Source organism: Callithrix jacchus, chromosome X (assembly GCF_049354715.1).
Source record: "Callithrix jacchus isolate 240 chromosome X, calJac240_pri, whole genome shotgun sequence".
NCBI lineage: Eukaryota > Metazoa > Chordata > Mammalia > Primates > Cebidae > Callithrix > Callithrix jacchus.
This window is the reverse complement of record NC_133524.1, coordinates 82,418,024-82,436,691: the sequence shown is the minus strand read 5'-3', so window position 1 is coordinate 82,436,691 and position 18,668 is coordinate 82,418,024. Positions and strand designations below refer to the sequence as shown.

Sequence of the window (18,668 nt, the reverse complement as noted above, 5' to 3'; positions counted from 1 at the left end):
TATGGACAGAGGGGGATTCACTCAACAGAACGAGAATTCTAAGAGCTCCTAAACGCGATCTGGGCTCAGAATGGTTATTTGGATTCACTTTCATTCCATCTATGTTGCGAAGAAGTTTTTTTAAAAAAAATTGGGATAATTGCTTATTTAGTTTTTATTGTTTTCTAATTTTAATACTTTATTTTGTGCGCATGAAAACTGGATGAATTGTGTGAGTGCCTGCCAACTTATAAATTATTATTATTGTATTAGTCCATTCACACGCTCATGCAAGAGGTGGGTTCCCATGGTCTTGGGCAGCTCTCCCCTCGTTGGCTTTGCAGGGTACAGTCTCCCTCCGGCTGCCTTCATGGCCGGCGTTGAGTGTCTGCGGCTTTTCCAGGTGCATGGTGCAAGCAGTCAGTGGATCTATCATTCTGGGGTGTTCAGGATGGTGGCCGTCTCCTCACAGCTCCACTAGGCAGTACTGCAGTAGGGACTCTGTGTCGGGGCTTCAACCCCACATTCCCCTTCTGTACTGCCCTAGCAGAAGTTCTTCATGAGGGCCCTGCCCCGGCATCAAACTTCTACCTCAGCATCCAGGCATTTCCATACATCTTCTGAAATCTGGGTGGAGGGTCCCAAACCCCAATTCTTGATTCTGTGCACTTGCACTTGCAGGCTCAACAGCATGTGGAAGCTGTTCGGTAGAGAGCCCCGCCATCTTTCCCCAGGTCACTTGCCCCCGCCTTCCCCTCAGGCTTCTTGCTGCCTTGAGAAAAGCCCGCCAAACCAGTTCTGTTCTGCCCAGCAACGACAAGTAGCCAATCGTCGCAACAGAAAAGCCCGCCAAGCCTCGGCCTATACCGAACCGACACATAACCCTCTGAGCTACCTCAGCAGCCTGCCCAGAGATGGACAGCCTATCCTAAACCCCCACGACACTCCGCCAGCCCTGTGTCCACGCCCCGTACACCCTCCTATAAAACCTTCCTACCTCAGCTGCGCAGTTGCAGCCAGCCCCGATCTCCTTCCTTTCCTGGCCTGCCCGCTGGTCCCAATAAACCTGAACTCGGCTTCCAACTCTCGCTCGAGCTGTTACTTGGGATCGGGTACCGGGCAGGGGTCTACAAGGGGGTCGCACATTTGGTGCCGAAACCCGGGAGTGAGGGTCGCTAGCCCCCCTAGCGACCCCCTCCCTCCAGCGACCTCTCCAGCCCTCCTCCGAATTGGCTCCAGCACTCTGAACCAGGTAAGTCCTGTTTCTTACCTTCTCCTTCTGTGGTGCGTGTGGCAAAGGCCCTTCCTCTCAGTCCCCGTCCGCGGATCCCTCGCCAAGCGCCGGCCGGCCCGAGCAGGATCCTCCAACCCGGCTCCAGGAGCCTTGGGTCGGCAGACAAGGGACGCCTTCTCTGACCCTCCCAAATCCGCCGATTTAAATAGGAACGATCAGACAGGGGACGCCTTCTCTGGTCTTTTCCTATCCACTTCCCTCTGGAGTAGCTGGTGGGTTGGAGGGACGCCTCCCCCACACTACCCCAGCCCACTCGGATACTGTTCCGAGCTCCCTCGACTGGCAGGAACCCTTCGCCACCCGCACCATGGGGAACGCGGAGTCCAAAATTCCTAAAAATACCCCTCTTGGCTGTTTGCTTCTCAATTTCACTCGTTTGGGCTACTCCCAAACCCTTAGGCGAAAAAAGCTTATCTTCCTCTCCCAGGTGGCCTGGCCCCAGTATCAGCTCGATAACAAGTCGCATTGGCCTCCCACCGGCACTTTCGATTTCAATGTGCTCCGCGACCTAGATAACTTCTGCCGCCGAACTGGCAAGGATAAGGAAGTGCCTTACGTTCAGGCTTTTTGGGACCTGCGTTCCCACCCTGACCTCTGTTCCACTTGCTCTACTCACCAGGTCCTCCTAGCTCGAACTACTCTACCTCAGACTCCTACCTCCCAAACCAAGCCACCTCCCTATACTCTGCAGGAAGAAATGCCGGACCATTTGTCTTCCCCCTTTGTTCCAACTCCGGAAGTTGCTGACCCACCCAACCCCCCTCCCTCTGTGCCTCCTCCCACCCTGCCTTCTTCCCCCTCTCTACCTACCCCTCCCGCTACCACAGCCCACGTGGTGCGGCCGGAACCAGGAGTTAAAATGGCGGCGGCTTCCGCTACTCCTGCGGCCGCCCCTCCTCCCATCAGCTCTCCCCCCTCTTCCCCCGTGGCGGCCCATACCCGTACTAAGACCTCAGTGCCTCCTTCTGTTATGGCACCCCTACGGGAGGTGGCCGGGGCGGAGGGCCTTGTCCGGGTTCATGTCCCTTTTTCTCTCCAAGACTTGGCTCAAATTGAGCGCCGTCTCGGGTCTTTCTCGGCTGATCCCTCCACATATATTAAGGAGTTTCAGTATCTTACCCAGGCTTATAGTCTCACTTGGCAGGACATTCGAATCATTTGTACTTCGACTCTTTCTGCTGAAGAGTATGAACGTGTCATGACAGCAGCCAGGCATCAAGCAGATAGAGATCATGCTATAAACCCAAACCAAGTTCCAGTAGGTACAGAAGTCATCCCTACCACAGATCCCCAATGGGTATATCAGGATGGGGCCGGCTCCCACATTCCAGCCCGGGACCGGATGCTTCAATATCTGCTGCGTGGACTGGAGGCTGTATCCAATAAGGTCGTTAACTATGATAAGCTGAGAGAAATCACACAACAGCCAGATGAGAACCCTGCCCTCTTTCTCAACCGCCTTCAGGACGCCCTTGTCCGCTATACCCGACTAGACCCAGCCTCCCAAAATGGGGCTACTATCTTAGCTTCCCACTTCATTTCCCAATCTGCCCCCGATATTCGAAAGAAACTAAAAAAGGCAGAAGAAGGCCCAGAGACTCCCATACAAGACCTGGTTAAGATGGCCTTTAAAGTATTCAATGCCAGGGAGGATGCAGCTGAGGTTGCCCGCCAAGCTCGATTGAAGCAGAAGGTTGCGCTGCAGGCCCAAGCCCTAGCGGCGGCCCAAACCCAAGCCCTGGTGGCAGCCCTACGGCCGGCAGGAGTCAGGGGCCCAGACAGCCGCTCCAAGCCCCCGCCAGGGGCATGTTTCAAATGTGGAAAGGAAGGACACTGGTCTCGAGCCTGTCCACAACCACGGCCGCCCACCAGGCCCTGCCCCCTCTGCCAGCTCAGTGGCCACTGGAAATCAGAGTGTCCCCAGGGATCTAGGACCCCGGCAAATGCAAGCCGAGGTACTGGACCAAGGGGTACCTCGTCAGGAGAGCCAGCTTCTGACCCCTCTGCTCAGGGGCCTGACTCACCTGATCGCTTATATCCTGAGCTGCTGGGGCTCTTGGACGACTAGGGGGGCCCAGGCTCGTCGACCCCAGTGACCCTCGCCGAGCCAAGGGTGTCACTTCAGGTAGCGGGAAAAAGCGTCTCCTTCTTGCTCGATACGGGGGCTACCTACTCTGTACTTCCCTCCTTCCAAGGCCAGACCACGCTTTCCCAGGTCTCTGTTATGGGAATCGATGGGGCTGCACACACCCCACGCCAAACTCCACTGCTCACTTGCATGTATAACTCAGTCCCATTCAGCCATTCCTTCCTTATAATTCCGTCTTGCCCTGTGCCTCTGCTGGGGCGAGACATCCTGACGAAACTCAAAGCTCACATCACTTTCCCGGCCTCTCCCCAACACCTCCTGTTAGTAGCTCACCATCTTAGCTCTGACCCAGACCACGCCTCCTCAGACATCCTCCTTCCCGAGGTAGATCCTAAGGTATGGGAGACAGACACGCCTGTGGTGGCTACGCACCATAAGCCAGTTAAGATCCGTCTCCAAGAACACTCCCCTCGATTTCTCTGTCGGCCTCAGTTCCCCATTTCCAAAAGGCACCGCCTAGGACTTCGCCCCATCATCGAAAGGCTGAAAAGCCGCGGACTCCTAATACCCATTAATTCCCCATGTAACACTCCCATCCTCCCAGTCCGAAAACCCTCAGGGGAATACCGCCTTGTTCAAGACCTCCGACTAGTCAATGCTGCAGTGGTTCCTATACATCCTGTAGTCCCAAACCCATATACTATACTCTCTAGAATTCCTTCCGATACCACTTTCTTTTCAGTCCTTGACCTCAAGGACGCCTTTTTTACCATTCCTTTACACCCGGACTCCTATTTCATTTTCGCCTTCACCTGGGAAGACCCACTCACTGACAACTCCTGTCAGCTCACCTGGACAGTTCTTCCCCAAGGATTCAGGGATAGCCCTCACCTGTTTGGCCAAGCCCTGGCGACCGACCTTCTAGACTGCCGTCTAGCCCCATCTGTTGTCCTCCAGTATGTCGATGATTTACTCATCTGTTCCCCCAGCCAGGGAGAGTGCACCCGAGCCACTACGATCCTGCTCAACTTTTTAGGAGATAAAGGGTATAGAGTTTCAAGAAAGAAGGCCCAACTCGTTACCTCATCAGTCATTTACTTAGGCCTACAGCTTTCCCCGGGAAAGAAATCCATTATCCCCGATCGACTGCAGGCTCTGAAGGCCCTCCAACCTCCTCAGTCTGCCACTGAAATACTCTCTTTCCTGGGGGTAGTGGGATTTTTCCGACACTGGGTACCCAACTTTGCCCTTTTAGCCAAGCCACTTTACCAAGCAGCTGCAGACACTCCTGAAGGCCCACTTACCTCACAGGGAACAGTGACCCGAGCCTTCCATGCACTCTTACAGACGCTATGCGCTTCCACCTTTCTTGCCCTACCCAATCCTAATCTTCCTTTTCATCTGTATACAGACGAGAAAGCCCACATCACGGTAGGAGTCCTGGCTCAGCCGGTCGGCAACACCCTCCTTCCACTAGCATACCTTTCCAAACAACTCAGCCCCGCAGAGAAAGGGTGGCCGCCTTGCCTTCGGGCCTTAGCAGCAGCTGCCGCACTTACTACAGAGGCCCTTAAGATCAACCTCCAGCAACCACTCACAGTATTCTCTCCTCACAAACTGCAGGAGCTTGTGTCCAGTCAGGCCTTACCACACCTTGGGCCGTCCAAGGTCCAACTCCTACACCTCCTCTTCCTAGAGAACCCCGATATTTCCCTCTCCCACTGCCCTGCTCTCAACCCAGCCACTCTTTTCCCTTCCCCCACCGCTCCAACACAAGATCACCGATGCCTCGAGGTTATCATTGAAACTCAATCCCCACGGCCTGACCTATATTCCACTCCTATCGAGGCCGAAGCGACGCTTTTCGTAGATGGGAGTTCCTTTCTACGCCCAGGAAAACCCCGCATTGCTGGATATGCAATAGTGACTCCTTCAGACGTCATTGAGACTCATTCCCTTCCCCTAGGAACCACCTCACAACAGGCTGAGTTAGTCGCCCTTACCCGGGCTCTCAAGTGGGCCAAAGACAAAACTGTCAACATCTACACAGACTCAAAGTATGCCTTCCTTATTGCCCACTCCCATTGTATGATCTGGAAGGAGAGAGGATTCTTAACCACTAAAGGCACCCCGGTAGTTAACGGGAGACTCATAGCGGATCTCATCTCTGCCATCCAGCTCCCAAAGCAGGTTGCCATCATTCACTGCCGGGGACATCAAACCTCAGGGTCCCTAGTAGCCCTAGGTAATGCTTTTGCAGACAGGACGGCCAGAGATTCTGCACAAACCTGCCCACCCCCAAAGGAGATCTACTTCCTGTCACGCTGCTACAAACCACAGTATTCCGGCTCTGAGCTCAAACTCTTACAGCAAAATCCTGAAGTGACCTTTAGGGATGGATGGGCCTTCAACCGCGATCTTCTGATACTCCCCCAAGCACAAAAGACTACAATCGTAAAGGACATTCATGATTCCCTGCATATCGGGCCAAAGGCCCTACTCCATTTCCTTTTGCCCATATTACATCCAGAAGGGCTCTCTTCCCTTATCCACCAGGTCCACGCTCAGTGTCCCATTTGTGCAAAAACAAACTCGCAAGGGGCCTGTCACCTTCGTCGACGGCTACACCAGCTGCGTGGTTCCTTACCAGGACAAGATTGGCAAATTGATTTTACTCATATGCCAAGACATAAGAAATTTCGGTTCCTGTTAACCATTGTTGATACTTTTTCAGGCTGGATCGAAGCTTTTCCCACTACTTCGGAGTCCGCCGACACTGTCGCTGCCCACCTCATCCAGGACATCATCCCTCGGTTTGGGCTCCCGGCCACTATTCAGTCGGACAACGGCCCGGCCTTTGTCTCCAAAGTTACTAATGCTGTCTGTGCTTCCCTAGGAATTCAGTGGAAGTTGCATGCAGCTTACCACCCCCAGTCATCGGGTAAGGTAGAACGGGCCAACGGACTAATCAAGGATCAACTCACCAAACTCTCTCTCGAGCTCAAGCAGTCGTGGGTCTCATTACTGCCATTAGCTCTTGCCAGGCTGCGGGCTCGCCCCCGAGGGGCTTCACAGCTCAGTCCATTTGAGCTCCTATACGGGCGACCTTTCCTGCTATCCTCTCCACCTTCTCCAGAAAGTTCCCCCTTGAATACCTACCTCCCTTATTTTACCCTTCTCAGGCATTTACTCAGGGAACACGCCAACGCTTCCATACCCCAGACCTCTGAAATCCCACCCACTCTGGGAAAGGTTGCCCCTGGTGACTCTGTCCTCATCAAAACTCTCACTCCAAAACCCCTCTCACCTCGGTGGGAAGGGCCCTACACCGTCATCTTAACCACCCCAACGGCTATCAAGGTTGCTCAGATTCCATCCTGGGTACACCTTTCCAGGGTTAAGAAGTGTCCGAGTGACTCCTTTAGACCCCGTTGGGAGTGCGTCCCCACAGGTCCCCTTTCACTCAAAATACGGAAACTCTGACTTGCCCAATCTCTTCAACCCTGACCCAACATGTGGCCCCTACTCGCTATAATTTCCACCCTCTTGCCCACAGTTCACAGTGGATTTGGGCAACAGTATGATCTCAACCAAGTCTTAAATTCTATTTATGGTGAGCCCTGTGAATGCAAAGGAGGGATTATACTCTCTATGCCCTCATCCTTCGTAAGTCAAGTTGATTGTGGAACAAAGACAGCATACCTTACTCATGGCAATGGCCACAAACCGCGCTATGAATGCGCTAACAAACCCACCATAGCAATAACTTCCCCAGGGTCTCCCCAACCAGCCTGTAACTGTTCCACTCCCAGTTCCACTTCCACAGAAATTCACCGATCGGTCCACAGCAGCTGCTATAAAACTTACACCACTTGCATAAGGAATAAAAAAACCTATTTTACAGCCTGGATCGATGGCAAACATGATGGCTCGTTTGGAGGTGACTGGGCCTCTACTTCCCCATTAGGCACCACCTACAAATATGCCATTGCTCCTTGCCCGACTTCTGGAAGAATGGCATGTTGGGAAAGCAGCCCGAGCATTGGTCTCAGTGATGGAGGAGGCCCACATGACCAAATGAGATCCCACCATGTCAAAGAGGTCTTAAAGGCCTTGTTTCCTACTATATCTTACCACCCCATAGCCCTACCCAAGTCTCGACAGATAGACCTGGATGTTCAAACCCAAAATCTCCTCAAAGCAGTTCATAGTTCCTCCTACACAGTAATTCCTCATTGGCTAACAACTGCTGGATCTGTATGCCTTTAGGTACACCTATGCCTTTAGCTCTACCCATGACCCCTGACTTCAGCACAAATGGAACTCTCCGTCTTCCTTTCGCTGTACAACCCTTGTCAAACCTCTGTGTTAATATCACTTGCTATCAAAAGTCACTCATGAATAATTCCTATGACATTGACTTAGGCTCGATCACGAGTTCCTGCAACTGTTCCCACTTTATAAATAGCAGCTCCAGCATGTATGCCCCTGCCGGACAAAGCTTTGTCTGCGGGAGCAACATGGCCTTCTCTTATCTTCCTCAAAACTGGTCAGGAATATGTATGGTAGCCTCCTTGTTTCCTGATGCCAGCATAGTTTCTGGGGATGATCCCATCCCTCTTCCCAGCTTCGATGTAATCGTGAGCAGAAAAAAACGGGCAATTCAGTTCATTCCTCTACTAGCTACCCTTGGAGTAACCGCTGCCCTATCCACAGGGGCAGCAGGACTTGGCTATTCTTTGCACTCCTATCATCAGCTCTCCCTCCAGTTGATTAATGATGTTGATCTGCTTTCATCCACTATACAGGTTATTCAGGATCAGCTTGATTCCTTGGCTGAAGTAGTCCTGCAAAACCGCCGAGGCCTAGACCTACTTACCGCAGAAAAAGGAGGACTATGCCTGGCACTAGAGGAAAAGTGCTGTTTCTACGCCAACCGCTCTGGCATCGTTAGAGATAATATAAAAACCCTCCAGGAAAATTTAGCCGCAAGAAGAAAGGCACTCCTCGACAACCCACTATGGGGAGGGCTGAACGGTGTTCTACCCTATCTCCTTCCCCTTCTCGGTCCCCTTATAGGGTTTCTCCTTCTCTTATCAGTTGCTCCTTGTTTCTTTCAGTTCCTACAGCGCCGGTTTCAAGAACTCACCCGGCTCACCATCCATCAGATGTTACTACAGCCAACCCCTCGTCAGTCCAACTATGCATACCACCCTCTGCCGACCTCTCAGACTCCTTGAAACCCCACTCCGCCCCTGTACAGCAGGAAGCAGTCAGAACGATTCCATCGCCCCCTTTTCCTTTTTAAGGAGTCGGGAATGTTCGGTAGAGAGCCCCGCCATCTTTCCCCAGGTCACTTGCCCCCGCCTTCCCCTCAGGCTTCTTGCTGCCTTGAGAAAAGCCCGCCAAACCAGTTCTGTTCTGCCCAGCAACGACAAGTAGCCAATCGTCGCAACAGAAAAGCCCGCCAAGCCTCGGCCTATCCCGAACCGACACATAACCCTCTGAGCTACCTCAGCAGCCTGCCCAGAGATGGACAGCCTATCCTAAACCCCCACGACACTCCACCAGCCCTGTGTCCACGCCCCGTACACCCTCCTATAAAACCTTCCTACCTCAGCTGCGCAGTTGCAGCCAGCCCCGATCTCCTTCCTTTCCTGGCCTGCCCGCTGGTCCCAATAAACCTGAACTCGGCTTCCAACTCTCGCTCGAGCTGTTACTTGGGATCGGGTACCGGGCAGGGGTCTACAAGGGGGTCGCACAGAAGCTGCCAAGGCTTGGGCCTTGCACCCTCTGAAGCCATGTCCCAATCTCTACATTTGCTTCTTTCAGACACAGTTGGAGCAGCTGTGATGCAGGGCAACAAGTCCCTAGGCTGCACAAACAAGGGGACCCCGGGCCCAGCCCAGAAAACCACTTTTTCTTCAGGCCTGTAATGGGAGGGGCTGCTGTGAAGACCTCTGACATGCCCTGGAGACATCCCCCCCCCCACCACCGTCGTGTTGAGGATTGACATTTGGCTCCTTGTTACTTATGCAAATTTCTGCAGCACACATGAATTTCGCTTCAGGAAATGGGATTTTCTTTTCTATCCATTGTCAGGCTGCAAAGTTTCCAAACGTTTATGCTCTGTTTCCCTTCTAAAATTCAATGCCTTTAACAGCACTCAAGTCACCTATTGAATGCTTTGATGCTTAGAAATTTCTTCCCCCAGATACACTAAATCATCTCTCTCAAGTACAAAGTTTATAAATCTTTAGGGCAAGGGCAAAATGCTGCCAGTCTCTTGGCTAAAACATAAGAGTCACGTTTGCTTCAGTTAACAACACCTTCCTCATCCCTATCTGACACCACCCTTCACCCTTTATTTAATCTTCCATATCATCATCAGCATTTTGTTCAAAGCCATTTGACAATTCTCTAGGGAAACATCTAAAAGGAGGTTTGCAAATCACATGTAAAAAGTTACATAGCATTACAAGAGTAATAGATCCATAATTTGACTTAATTCATTCACTCAAAAAATTGCCTTTCAAATTCTTTTTTTTTTTTTTTGAGACTTGAGTTTTGCTCTTGTTACCCAGGCTGGAGTGCAATGGTGAGATCTCGGCTCACCGCAACCTCCGCCTCCTGGGTTCAGGCAATTCTCCTGCCTCAGCCTCCGGAGTAGCTGGGATTACACGCACGCGCCACCATGCCCAGCTAATTTTTTGTATTTTTAGTAGAGATGGGGGGTTTCACCATGTTGACTAGGATGGTCTCGATCTGTTGACCTCGTGATCCACCCGCCTCAGCCTCCCAAAGTGCTGGGATTACAGCTTTTCAAATTCTTATATGTGACAGACACTCCTCTAGGTGCTGGGGACACAGTGGTAAACAAGACCAAGTCCCTGATCTTATGCTCTCAGATTTAACTTTTAAAGGAGGAAAGATACAATAAGCAAGTGCTTATATACAAAGGTAAAGAAATAAAGATAAAGATACTATAAGCATATATAAATAAATGTATGATTTCAGGGAGTGATGTGTGCTAACTTTTGAAATCTGATGCTCTGCTTCCTAAATGAGACACTCTGGTGCTAATAGCCATCAAATTGAAAATGGTAAGGACATTTCTAATGGTAAGGAATAGTCTTATTAAAACTCTCTGGGATCTCTTCACTCCTTTATAACCATCACTCAGAATGCTAGTCCATCAGAGGTACCATGTGCAGCTAGTGTACCAAATGCTGCTCTCACAATTGCCCATTAAAGAAAACATATCTACCCATTCACACTCCATTATTGATGGGGGGTGATGGCTTTGTGTGTTACCTCTTCTGGAATTACATTTTAAAATATCTCGCATCATGACCCCAAACGCATAAACACTGCAAGTCCTTTCTCTCTCCTTTCCCTCATCCCTCATTTTATCTCTTTCTCACCTTTGAGCACATAGCAAATCCAGAACTTAAAACCATTTATTCAGGGACAGTTGGGTAAACATGAAAGATGGAGACATGACTGGCTTACTATTTCTGGTTTCTACTCTTTATTTTTGTTCAGAATAATGTCTCAGTTAATATGTTATACCGGACCGAGCATAGAAAGTCAACACCAAGACAAAAGTATACCAAATTGCAGGGTCTTTATTGCCGGCGACCATGGAGGACTCATGTCTCTCCATCCCGTGGCCCCGAATGGAGGGTGACAAGATTCTTTTATACCTGTAAAACCACCTTGGGAGTCGGGGTGAGGAGCGGGGATGGGGATGAAAGGCTTCAGACATTTCGAGGGCTAGTGGATTCTGTAAATCACCTCCTGGGCCGAGACGAAGGTGAAGGGGGGGCTCGGGACATTCCAAGGGCCAGGAGACTTTTGTCATTCCGATTGTTACTTAAGTGCTTTACAGAAGTCAAGATAAACATTAGTTTATACATTATCTGGGTAGGGTGGGAATCACAGATCTTAGTTACTTATTACAAGTTGCAGGAGCCAGGATGGAATTATCTTGGGCTGCTTATTCTGGTTATTATCGGTAAGCAAAGGCTAGCAACTCTGGCAGTTACTGATAAGAGAAGGTAAGCAGTTTTACCTCTTTGCATTCTGCAAAGTAAACTAGCAGTTTTTTTTTTTTAATTTTTTATTGCATTTTAGGTTTTGGGGTACATGTGCAGAACATGCAAGACAGTTGCATAGGTACACACATGGCAGTGTGTTTTGCTTCCTTTCTCCCCTTCACCCACATTTGGCATTTCTCCCCAGGCTATCCCTCCCCAGCTCCCCCACCCCCCGCTGGCCCTTCCCTTTTCCCCCCAATAGACCCCAGTGTTTACTACTCCCCTCCCTGTGTCCATGTGTTCTCATTTTTCATCACCCGCCTATGAGTGAGAATATGCGGTATTTCATTTTCTGTTCTTGTGTCAGTTTGCTGAGGATGATGTTCTCCAGATTCATCCATGTCCCTACAAACGACATGAACTCATCATTTCTGATTGCTGCATAATATTCCATGGTGTATATGTGCCACATTTTCCCAATCCAGTCTATCATCAATGGGCATTTGGGTTGGTTCCAGGTCTTTGCTATTGTAAACAGTGCTGCAATGAACATTCGTGTACATGTGTCCTTATAGTAGACCGATGTATAGTCCTTTGGATATATACCCAGTAATGGGATTGCTGGGTCAAATGGAATTTCTATTTCTAAGGCCTTGAGGAATCGCCACACTGTCTTCCACAATGGTTGAACTAACTTACACTCCCACCAACAGTGTAAAAGTGTTCCTTTTTCTCCACATCCTCTCCAGCATCTGTTGTCTCCAGATTTTTTAATGATCGCCATTCTAACTGGCGTGAGATGGTATCTCAATGTGGTTTTGATTTGCATCTCTCTGATGACCAGTGACGATGAGCATTTTTTCATATGATTGTTGGCCTCATATATGTCTTCTTTCGTCAAGTGTCTGTTCATATCCTTTGCCCAATTTTGAAAGGGCTTGTTTGTTTTTTTCCTGTAAATCTGTTTGAGTTCTTTGTAAATTCTGAATATCAGACCTTTGTCAGATGGGTAAACTGCAAAAATTTTTTCCCATTCTGTTGGTTGCCGATGCACTCTAGTGACTGTTTCTTTTGCCGTGCAGAAGCTGTGGAGTTTCATTAGGTCCCATTTGTCTATTTTGGCTTTTGTTGCCAATGCTTTTGGTGTTTTGTTCATGAAGTCCTTGCCTACTCCTATGTCCTGGATGGTTTTGCCTAGATTTCCTTCTAGGGTTTTTATGGTGCCAGGTCTTATGTTTAAGTCTTTAATCCATCTGGAGTTAATTTTAGTGTAAGGTGTCAGGAAGGGGTCCAGTTTCTGCTTTCTGCACATGGCTAGCCAGTTTTCCCAAAACCATTTATTAAACAGGGAATCCTTTCCCCATTGCTTGTTTTTGACAGGTTTATCAAAGATTGTATGGTTGTGGATATGTTGTGTTGCCTCCGATGCCTCTGTTTTGTTCCGTTGGTCTATATCTCTGTTTTGGTACCAGTACCATGCTGTTTTGATTACTGTAGCCTTGTAGTATAGTTTGAAATCCAGTAGTGTGATGCCCCCCACTGTGTTCTTTTTGCTTAGAATTGACTTGGCTATGCGGGCTCTCTTTTGGTTCCATATGAAGTTCATGGTGGTTTTTTCCAGTTCTGTGAAGAAAGTCAATGGTAGCTTGATGGGGATAGCATTGATTCTGTAAATTACTTTGGGCAGTATAACCATTTTCACGATATTGATTCTTCCTAACCATGAATATGGAATGTTTCTCCATCTGTTTGTGTCCTCTCTTATTTCGTTGAGCAGTGGTTTATTTCCAGAAGCCAAGGCCCGCAGTTATTGCAAAGAGAATGGGGTGACTTATTTTTGGAAAGCAGCTTTTGTCTTTTATAAAATGGCATTGCTCAGGTTCCAGCTATAGCACAAATATATGAGGCCTATGGTCTGTGATATAGAAAGTTGATCAGTTTTTATGCACCTAAACTCTTGAAAAATATTCTACATATATTTCCATCATTTATCAACCTCATTAATTTATGCAAGTATTTGTTTTCATAATAATTAAAAATGACAAATATTTATACGTTTTCCAGTTGTCTAATATGTTTCTTAAGTTACCCAGGTATCATGGTGATAACTGATATAAAAAGAACAAAATTTTTCTGACTCAAAATAGCTTCATACATTGCAGTTTATTTTTGTTACATTATACTTACAAATTCAATCAGATTTTAAGAAAAATGATGTCAGATCATTTAGTTAAAATAAGGCTAAATTTTCTAGAGTCATTAGTAAGAGTCTGTGTGATAAATAGATGGATTTATATATATACTTGAGTAGAAAATAGCAAGTATTTAGGGTTTTCTTAGCTTATAATTCCATGTCTGCCTTTTGAAATTTATTTACATATTGACTGACTCCACTCTTACTTAGGCTTGTAATCCTATCACTCTAGGCCTTTTTACTGCTGAGAGGAAAATGTGAATAGGTTAACATGAAAACAGCTTATGGACAGCCAAACACATCCAACGCGATTGGCTTCAAAGTAACTGTATTGATTTTGATTCTGTGGGTATTTTGTTGTTGTAGTTGTTATTTGTTTGTTTAAAAAGTGAATTACCTAAATACTTTTGCTAATATTAAACTCATTAGGTTGAGCATTTTTTCTTTTATATCAAATGAATTTAAAGATGATTATTTGTGTGGAGTTTTAACTGAAGGAGGTTAAAACAGAAGCAGAAATTAAGCCATCTGTTGGCTAATATTTGAAAAACTGGTAAAAGAGAGTTACAATGAAAAATTACCAATAGACAAGGAAGCCTTCTATTACCACTCCTGTTCAAGACAGTATTGGAAGGCCTAGCTGGAACAATCAGGAAGAAGAAAGAAATAATGGGTATCCAAATAAAAAAGGGAGAAGTCAAACTATCTCCGTTTTTAAATGACATGATTCTACATCTAGGAAACCCCAAAGTTAGTCCCAAAAGCTTCTTCAGCTGATAAACAACTCCAGAAAATTTCTAGAATATAAAATCAGTGTACAAAAATCACTAACAGTCATATGCACCAACAAAACCAAGTCCAGAGCCAAATTAGAAAGGCAATTCTATTCATGACCGTTACAAAAAGAATAAAATACTTAAGAATACAGCTAACCAAGGAGGTGAATGATCTCTACAATGAGACTTAGAAAACAGAATAGTGAGCCCAGAAATAAGGCTGTACACCTACAACCACCTAGTCTTCCACACAGCTGCCAAAATCAAGCAACGGGAAAATGATTCCCTATTCTATAAATGGTGCTGAGATCACTGGCTAACCATATACAGAAGAATGATGCTGGACCCCTTCCTTTCACCATACACGAAACTCAACTCAAGATAGATTACAAACTTAAGTGTAAAACCCAAAACTACTAAAACCCTGAAAGAAAGCCTAGGCAATATCATTCACAACATAGGAAGGGGCAAATTTTTCATTGCAAAGACAACAAAAGCAATCACAATATAAGCAATCACAACAAAAGCACAAATTGACAAATGGGATCTAATTAAATGTAAGAGCTTCTCTGAAGCAAAGGAAACCATCAACAAAATAAACCGACAGCCTTATAATCTTACCTGTCTCTCTTTTCTGCAACAGTCCCTGAGCCTAGAGGTAGGATACTCGTATAGTTTTAGAAGCAGAGCTTTCTCAGTGAAACAGATTGGAGGCCAGTGGGATGCCAAATGATTTTTGCTTTCCTTGGAAATAAAACAAGGAGAGATAAATAACAAATGTTTGACAAATATTTGACAATTTTAAGAGTAAATTTTGTGTCTGAAGAGAAAAAATAATCTATTCCATTAGGACGCCAACAAAAACATCAAGGAAAAGTATAATCTGGTACTCTCTAGGGGAGTATTGTAGCCAAGAAATAATGATTTAATCTGCACTCAAACAAAAAAATAAGAGAGAAACGGTCTATGTTTGCAAGGTCAGAGATAGTCCAAGAAAGGCTTGAAAGTTTTTCAGAATCTATATTCTTAGAAAATGTTGTGTTTTTTAAAAAATTTTCTTTACTTGAACCCAAATAGTGCATTAAATTAGTATGCACAATACCTTCACAAACAATTATTTGTCCAGTGCTTTCAGAATTGTGAGAAAATTTGATTAACCAGTGATTATTTGAAGTTTTATCTACCATTGCTAGTCTTAATCTGTTTTTTTCAATAGATAAAAGTCTTCAATTAGTTTGTATCTGAGAAAGCAAATATATTTATATATATATAGAGAGAGAGCAGAATGGAAGAATTTGGGTAGATTTCAGCTAAACACAAAAGAAACTAAAATGAGGGGAGAAGACCTCCAAAACGTTACATTTTGGAGATATTAAATAAGATGCTATGAGTATTATGTAAGTGAAAAGTATTTGAGTGTTTCAATGGATAACTTGGTATTTCAAAAAGCTTTGTAGACTCCAAAATAGTCATAGAATAGATCATATTTATATATTAGAATCTTACTGTAAACATTGTTTACTGGTATTCTCTGTATTCCATGCCATCGTGAATGCGATTTTGGGAAACGTAGGTAATAAATTTATTAAATGGACCTTATTACAAAGTAGTCTCCTCTATTTTTGTCAACTCAGGGCATGGATTGTAGGGACAATAAAGCTCCCGTGTATTTGATTTTACATATGCTTAAAAAATGTCAGACAGTACCTTTAATCCATGATTTTGAATAGTCACATGCCTTCTTTATAATTTATAATTTTAAAAATACCAAAATAAAAATTTTACAAATGTCAAATATTTGCATGTTTTCTCACTAGTTTGCTCCATACCTGGATATCTGATATACATCTAGCAGTCCCAATTATTTATCAGCCAATCTAAAAATTGCATAGGAGTAAGGGTATTTAAAAAAGTATTCTAAATCCAAGATAATGTGGCATTCTAAGTCTAGAAATTGCATAGGAGTAAAGGTATTTAAAAAAGTATTCTAAATCCAAGATAATCCAATCTCCTTTCTCTCAAGAAGATTATAAAGTGTAGTTTCAATAGGTTGGAAAGACTGTTATTTTAGAACTGGAAGACTATGCACTTTTTCTTCTCTGTAGCCCACACCCCTTTGATGTTTAACCTTTATCACAGTTAATGTCCTCTTTGTCTCCAATATATTTACATTCAGGAAGCAATTAGAACTTTCTCTTCTGGCACAGAATTAGCACTATTTTTAAATTCCCAATTTCTTCAGTTCCATCCCTAATATACCTCACTGTTCATATCCTCACCATGACTTGGACAACAAACACCATCCCTTAAATGTTCATTCTAGTATTCACACTGCACACCCAGACATTGTCTCAATTTCCTCTTCTTACATTGTCAACGGAAGTGTATGACATCATTGAAGTGGAAAAAATATTACTTATTTGCCTGACGTTTCTTCCAAAACTTTCCTTAGTTGTGAGTATTTTCATTCTTAGTTTCAGGGAATGAAGTGATTTATAAGAGACAATAAACCACTCATAATCATTATTAAAATTATGTTTATGCTTTAACATCTATAAATGTGCCTAGCTCCATTAAAAATGCATGATGACAAAGCTGGGAAGCAAAAACAGAGGAAAAGAGATTTTGTATATAAGTATATGTTGTAGATACACTAGGTTATTTGTGGCCTTGCTCTGCCAGCAAAATAAAATTATCTTTGTTGTATTCACATTGACTTTTGGCTCTTACTGTGCCACACTGACTTGAATAACCTAGGTAGTCTTCAAAGTGGGGATAATTAGGGTAAAATATATGCTATTAGTAATTAGAGTAATGCATCTTTAATATTTGCAGACAGTCCCCCTAATACTGCTTAGAAATTTTCAATTTTACACATTAGGGGAATTGACAGCTGGGATTATTTCTGGAAGTCCTTTTTTTTCCCCCCTCAGGTATTTGTGTTTTGAATACAACACGAAACCCAGTACGTTGTCTTGGTGATACCACATTCTACTTAATGCAAAGCATCTGCCCTTCCAAAAGAACAGCCTTGTCAGAGTTAATCATAAGCTAGCAATTGACTCATTACTTTTCTACATTTATAAGAGGATCAGAATAGCTCCTCTTATATTGGTCTCATATTTGAGGGCAAACAATCAAGTTTCTTCTGGTAAAGTGACTCTCTTCTTTTTTTTTTTTGACATGGCAAAATGTTTAATGTCTGTAGGTGTACCTCACCCTCACATTCCTATTATGATTCAATAGCCTCCATAAACTGTCAAACTGGCACAAACTGGCAGAACCAGAGAAACCAGGGGCACCTTCTTCCAACAGAGTTTGAAAACCATCAAGGCTCTAGTCCTTTTGACTTGGAAATGGTGGTAGGTGAGGTCTCTCCACAGCATGCCTTGGGCCTGCCTGCTCAGGAGAAAAAGCCCCTCAGTTCAACCGGTTTCCTGAGGTCTTCTGTTCCTTTGCAGCCTGGCACCGGGCTTTGCACCATGGGAAATAGTGGTAGACTCGGACACTGCAGCGGTACCGCCCATACACAGTCAGGAGCATCATGGAAGAAGAGAAGGTCTTATAGCCAATGTCAGCTAGTTACGTGGCAGTTGGCATCTTGTCCCCTGGATGCTGCAGCTCCTTCACGTCCAACCGAGACCTCCTCAGGCAGGCAGCCTCTTGCTGCCACTGTCTGCGCAACTTTCCAGCACACAGAACTCAGCACTCAGAACCAGACATGAGAGAGTAGCGTCCCTGGGCAACCCTGAATGCTTCAGCTATTGGTGCGGAAGGTGACTTTCTATTTGTTCTCATTGTTCAACACCCGCCTATGAGTGAGAACATGCGGTGTTTGATTTTCTGTTCTTGTGTCAGTTTGCTGAGAATGATGGTTTCCAGGTTCATCCATGTCCCTACAAAGGAAACAAACTCATCGTTTTTGATGGCTGCATAATATTGCATGGCGTATATGTGCCACATTTTCCCTGTCCAGTCTGTCGTCGATGGGCATTTGGGTTGGTTTCAGGTCTTTGCTATTGTAAACTGTGCTGCAATGAAGTGACTCTCTTATGTGCATTGTGCTAACATTGCTTCTTCACCATCTGCAGACTTCAGTTAACAGTTTATGAAAAATGCTAAAGGGATCCATTTCAAAGAGTATTGAAAATATTTTTTAAATAATCTTTGGTGGAGGAGCATTTAACTTTATCTGTTAGAACAAGTTTCAAACTAGTCCTAATGTTTTCTAGGCAAGAGATTGGAGTTGCGAGATTTGAAAACTAATATAGGCATTTGTTTGTTTTTTGCTATCATC

At 45.5% G+C, this 18,668-nt stretch overlaps 1 protein-coding gene and 1 pseudogene across 1 annotated transcript; one reads left to right on the top strand and one right to left on the bottom strand.

The window, feature by feature from the left end:
- The first annotated feature begins 1,580 nt into the window (after positions 1–1,580).
- On the top strand, positions 1,581–9,110 carry LOC144581056 (uncharacterized). Its single transcript, XM_078363034.1, has 3 exons — positions 1,581–3,077; positions 3,342–6,303; positions 8,171–9,110. Exons 1-3 carry the CDS (start codon positions 1,581–1,583, stop codon positions 8,188–8,190), a joined length of 4,479 nt encoding a protein of 1,492 aa, XP_078219160.1. The 3' UTR covers positions 8,191–9,110.
- A 620-nt stretch (positions 9,111–9,730) lies between these two features.
- Positions 9,731–18,020, bottom strand: LOC128930617 (cytochrome c oxidase assembly protein COX14-like; annotated as a pseudogene).
- Positions 18,021–18,668: the final 648 nt, after the last annotated feature.

What these genes read in the sequence shown, in the direction of transcription:
- LOC144581056 (XM_078363034.1), top strand. Translation starts at nt 1,581, where the DNA reads ATGGGGAACGCGGAGTCCAAAATTCCTAAAAATACCCCTCTTGGCTGT. An exon ending in GCTCCAAGCCCCCGCCAGGG is followed by an intron (nt 3,078 to 3,341) that starts GCATGTTTCAAA and finishes TTGGACGACTAG; the next exon opens with GGGGGCCCAGGCTCGTCGAC. An exon ending in TTACCACCCCCAGTCATCGG is followed by an intron (nt 6,304 to 8,170) that starts GTAAGGTAGAAC and finishes TCCACTATACAG; the next exon opens with GTTATTCAGGATCAGCTTGA.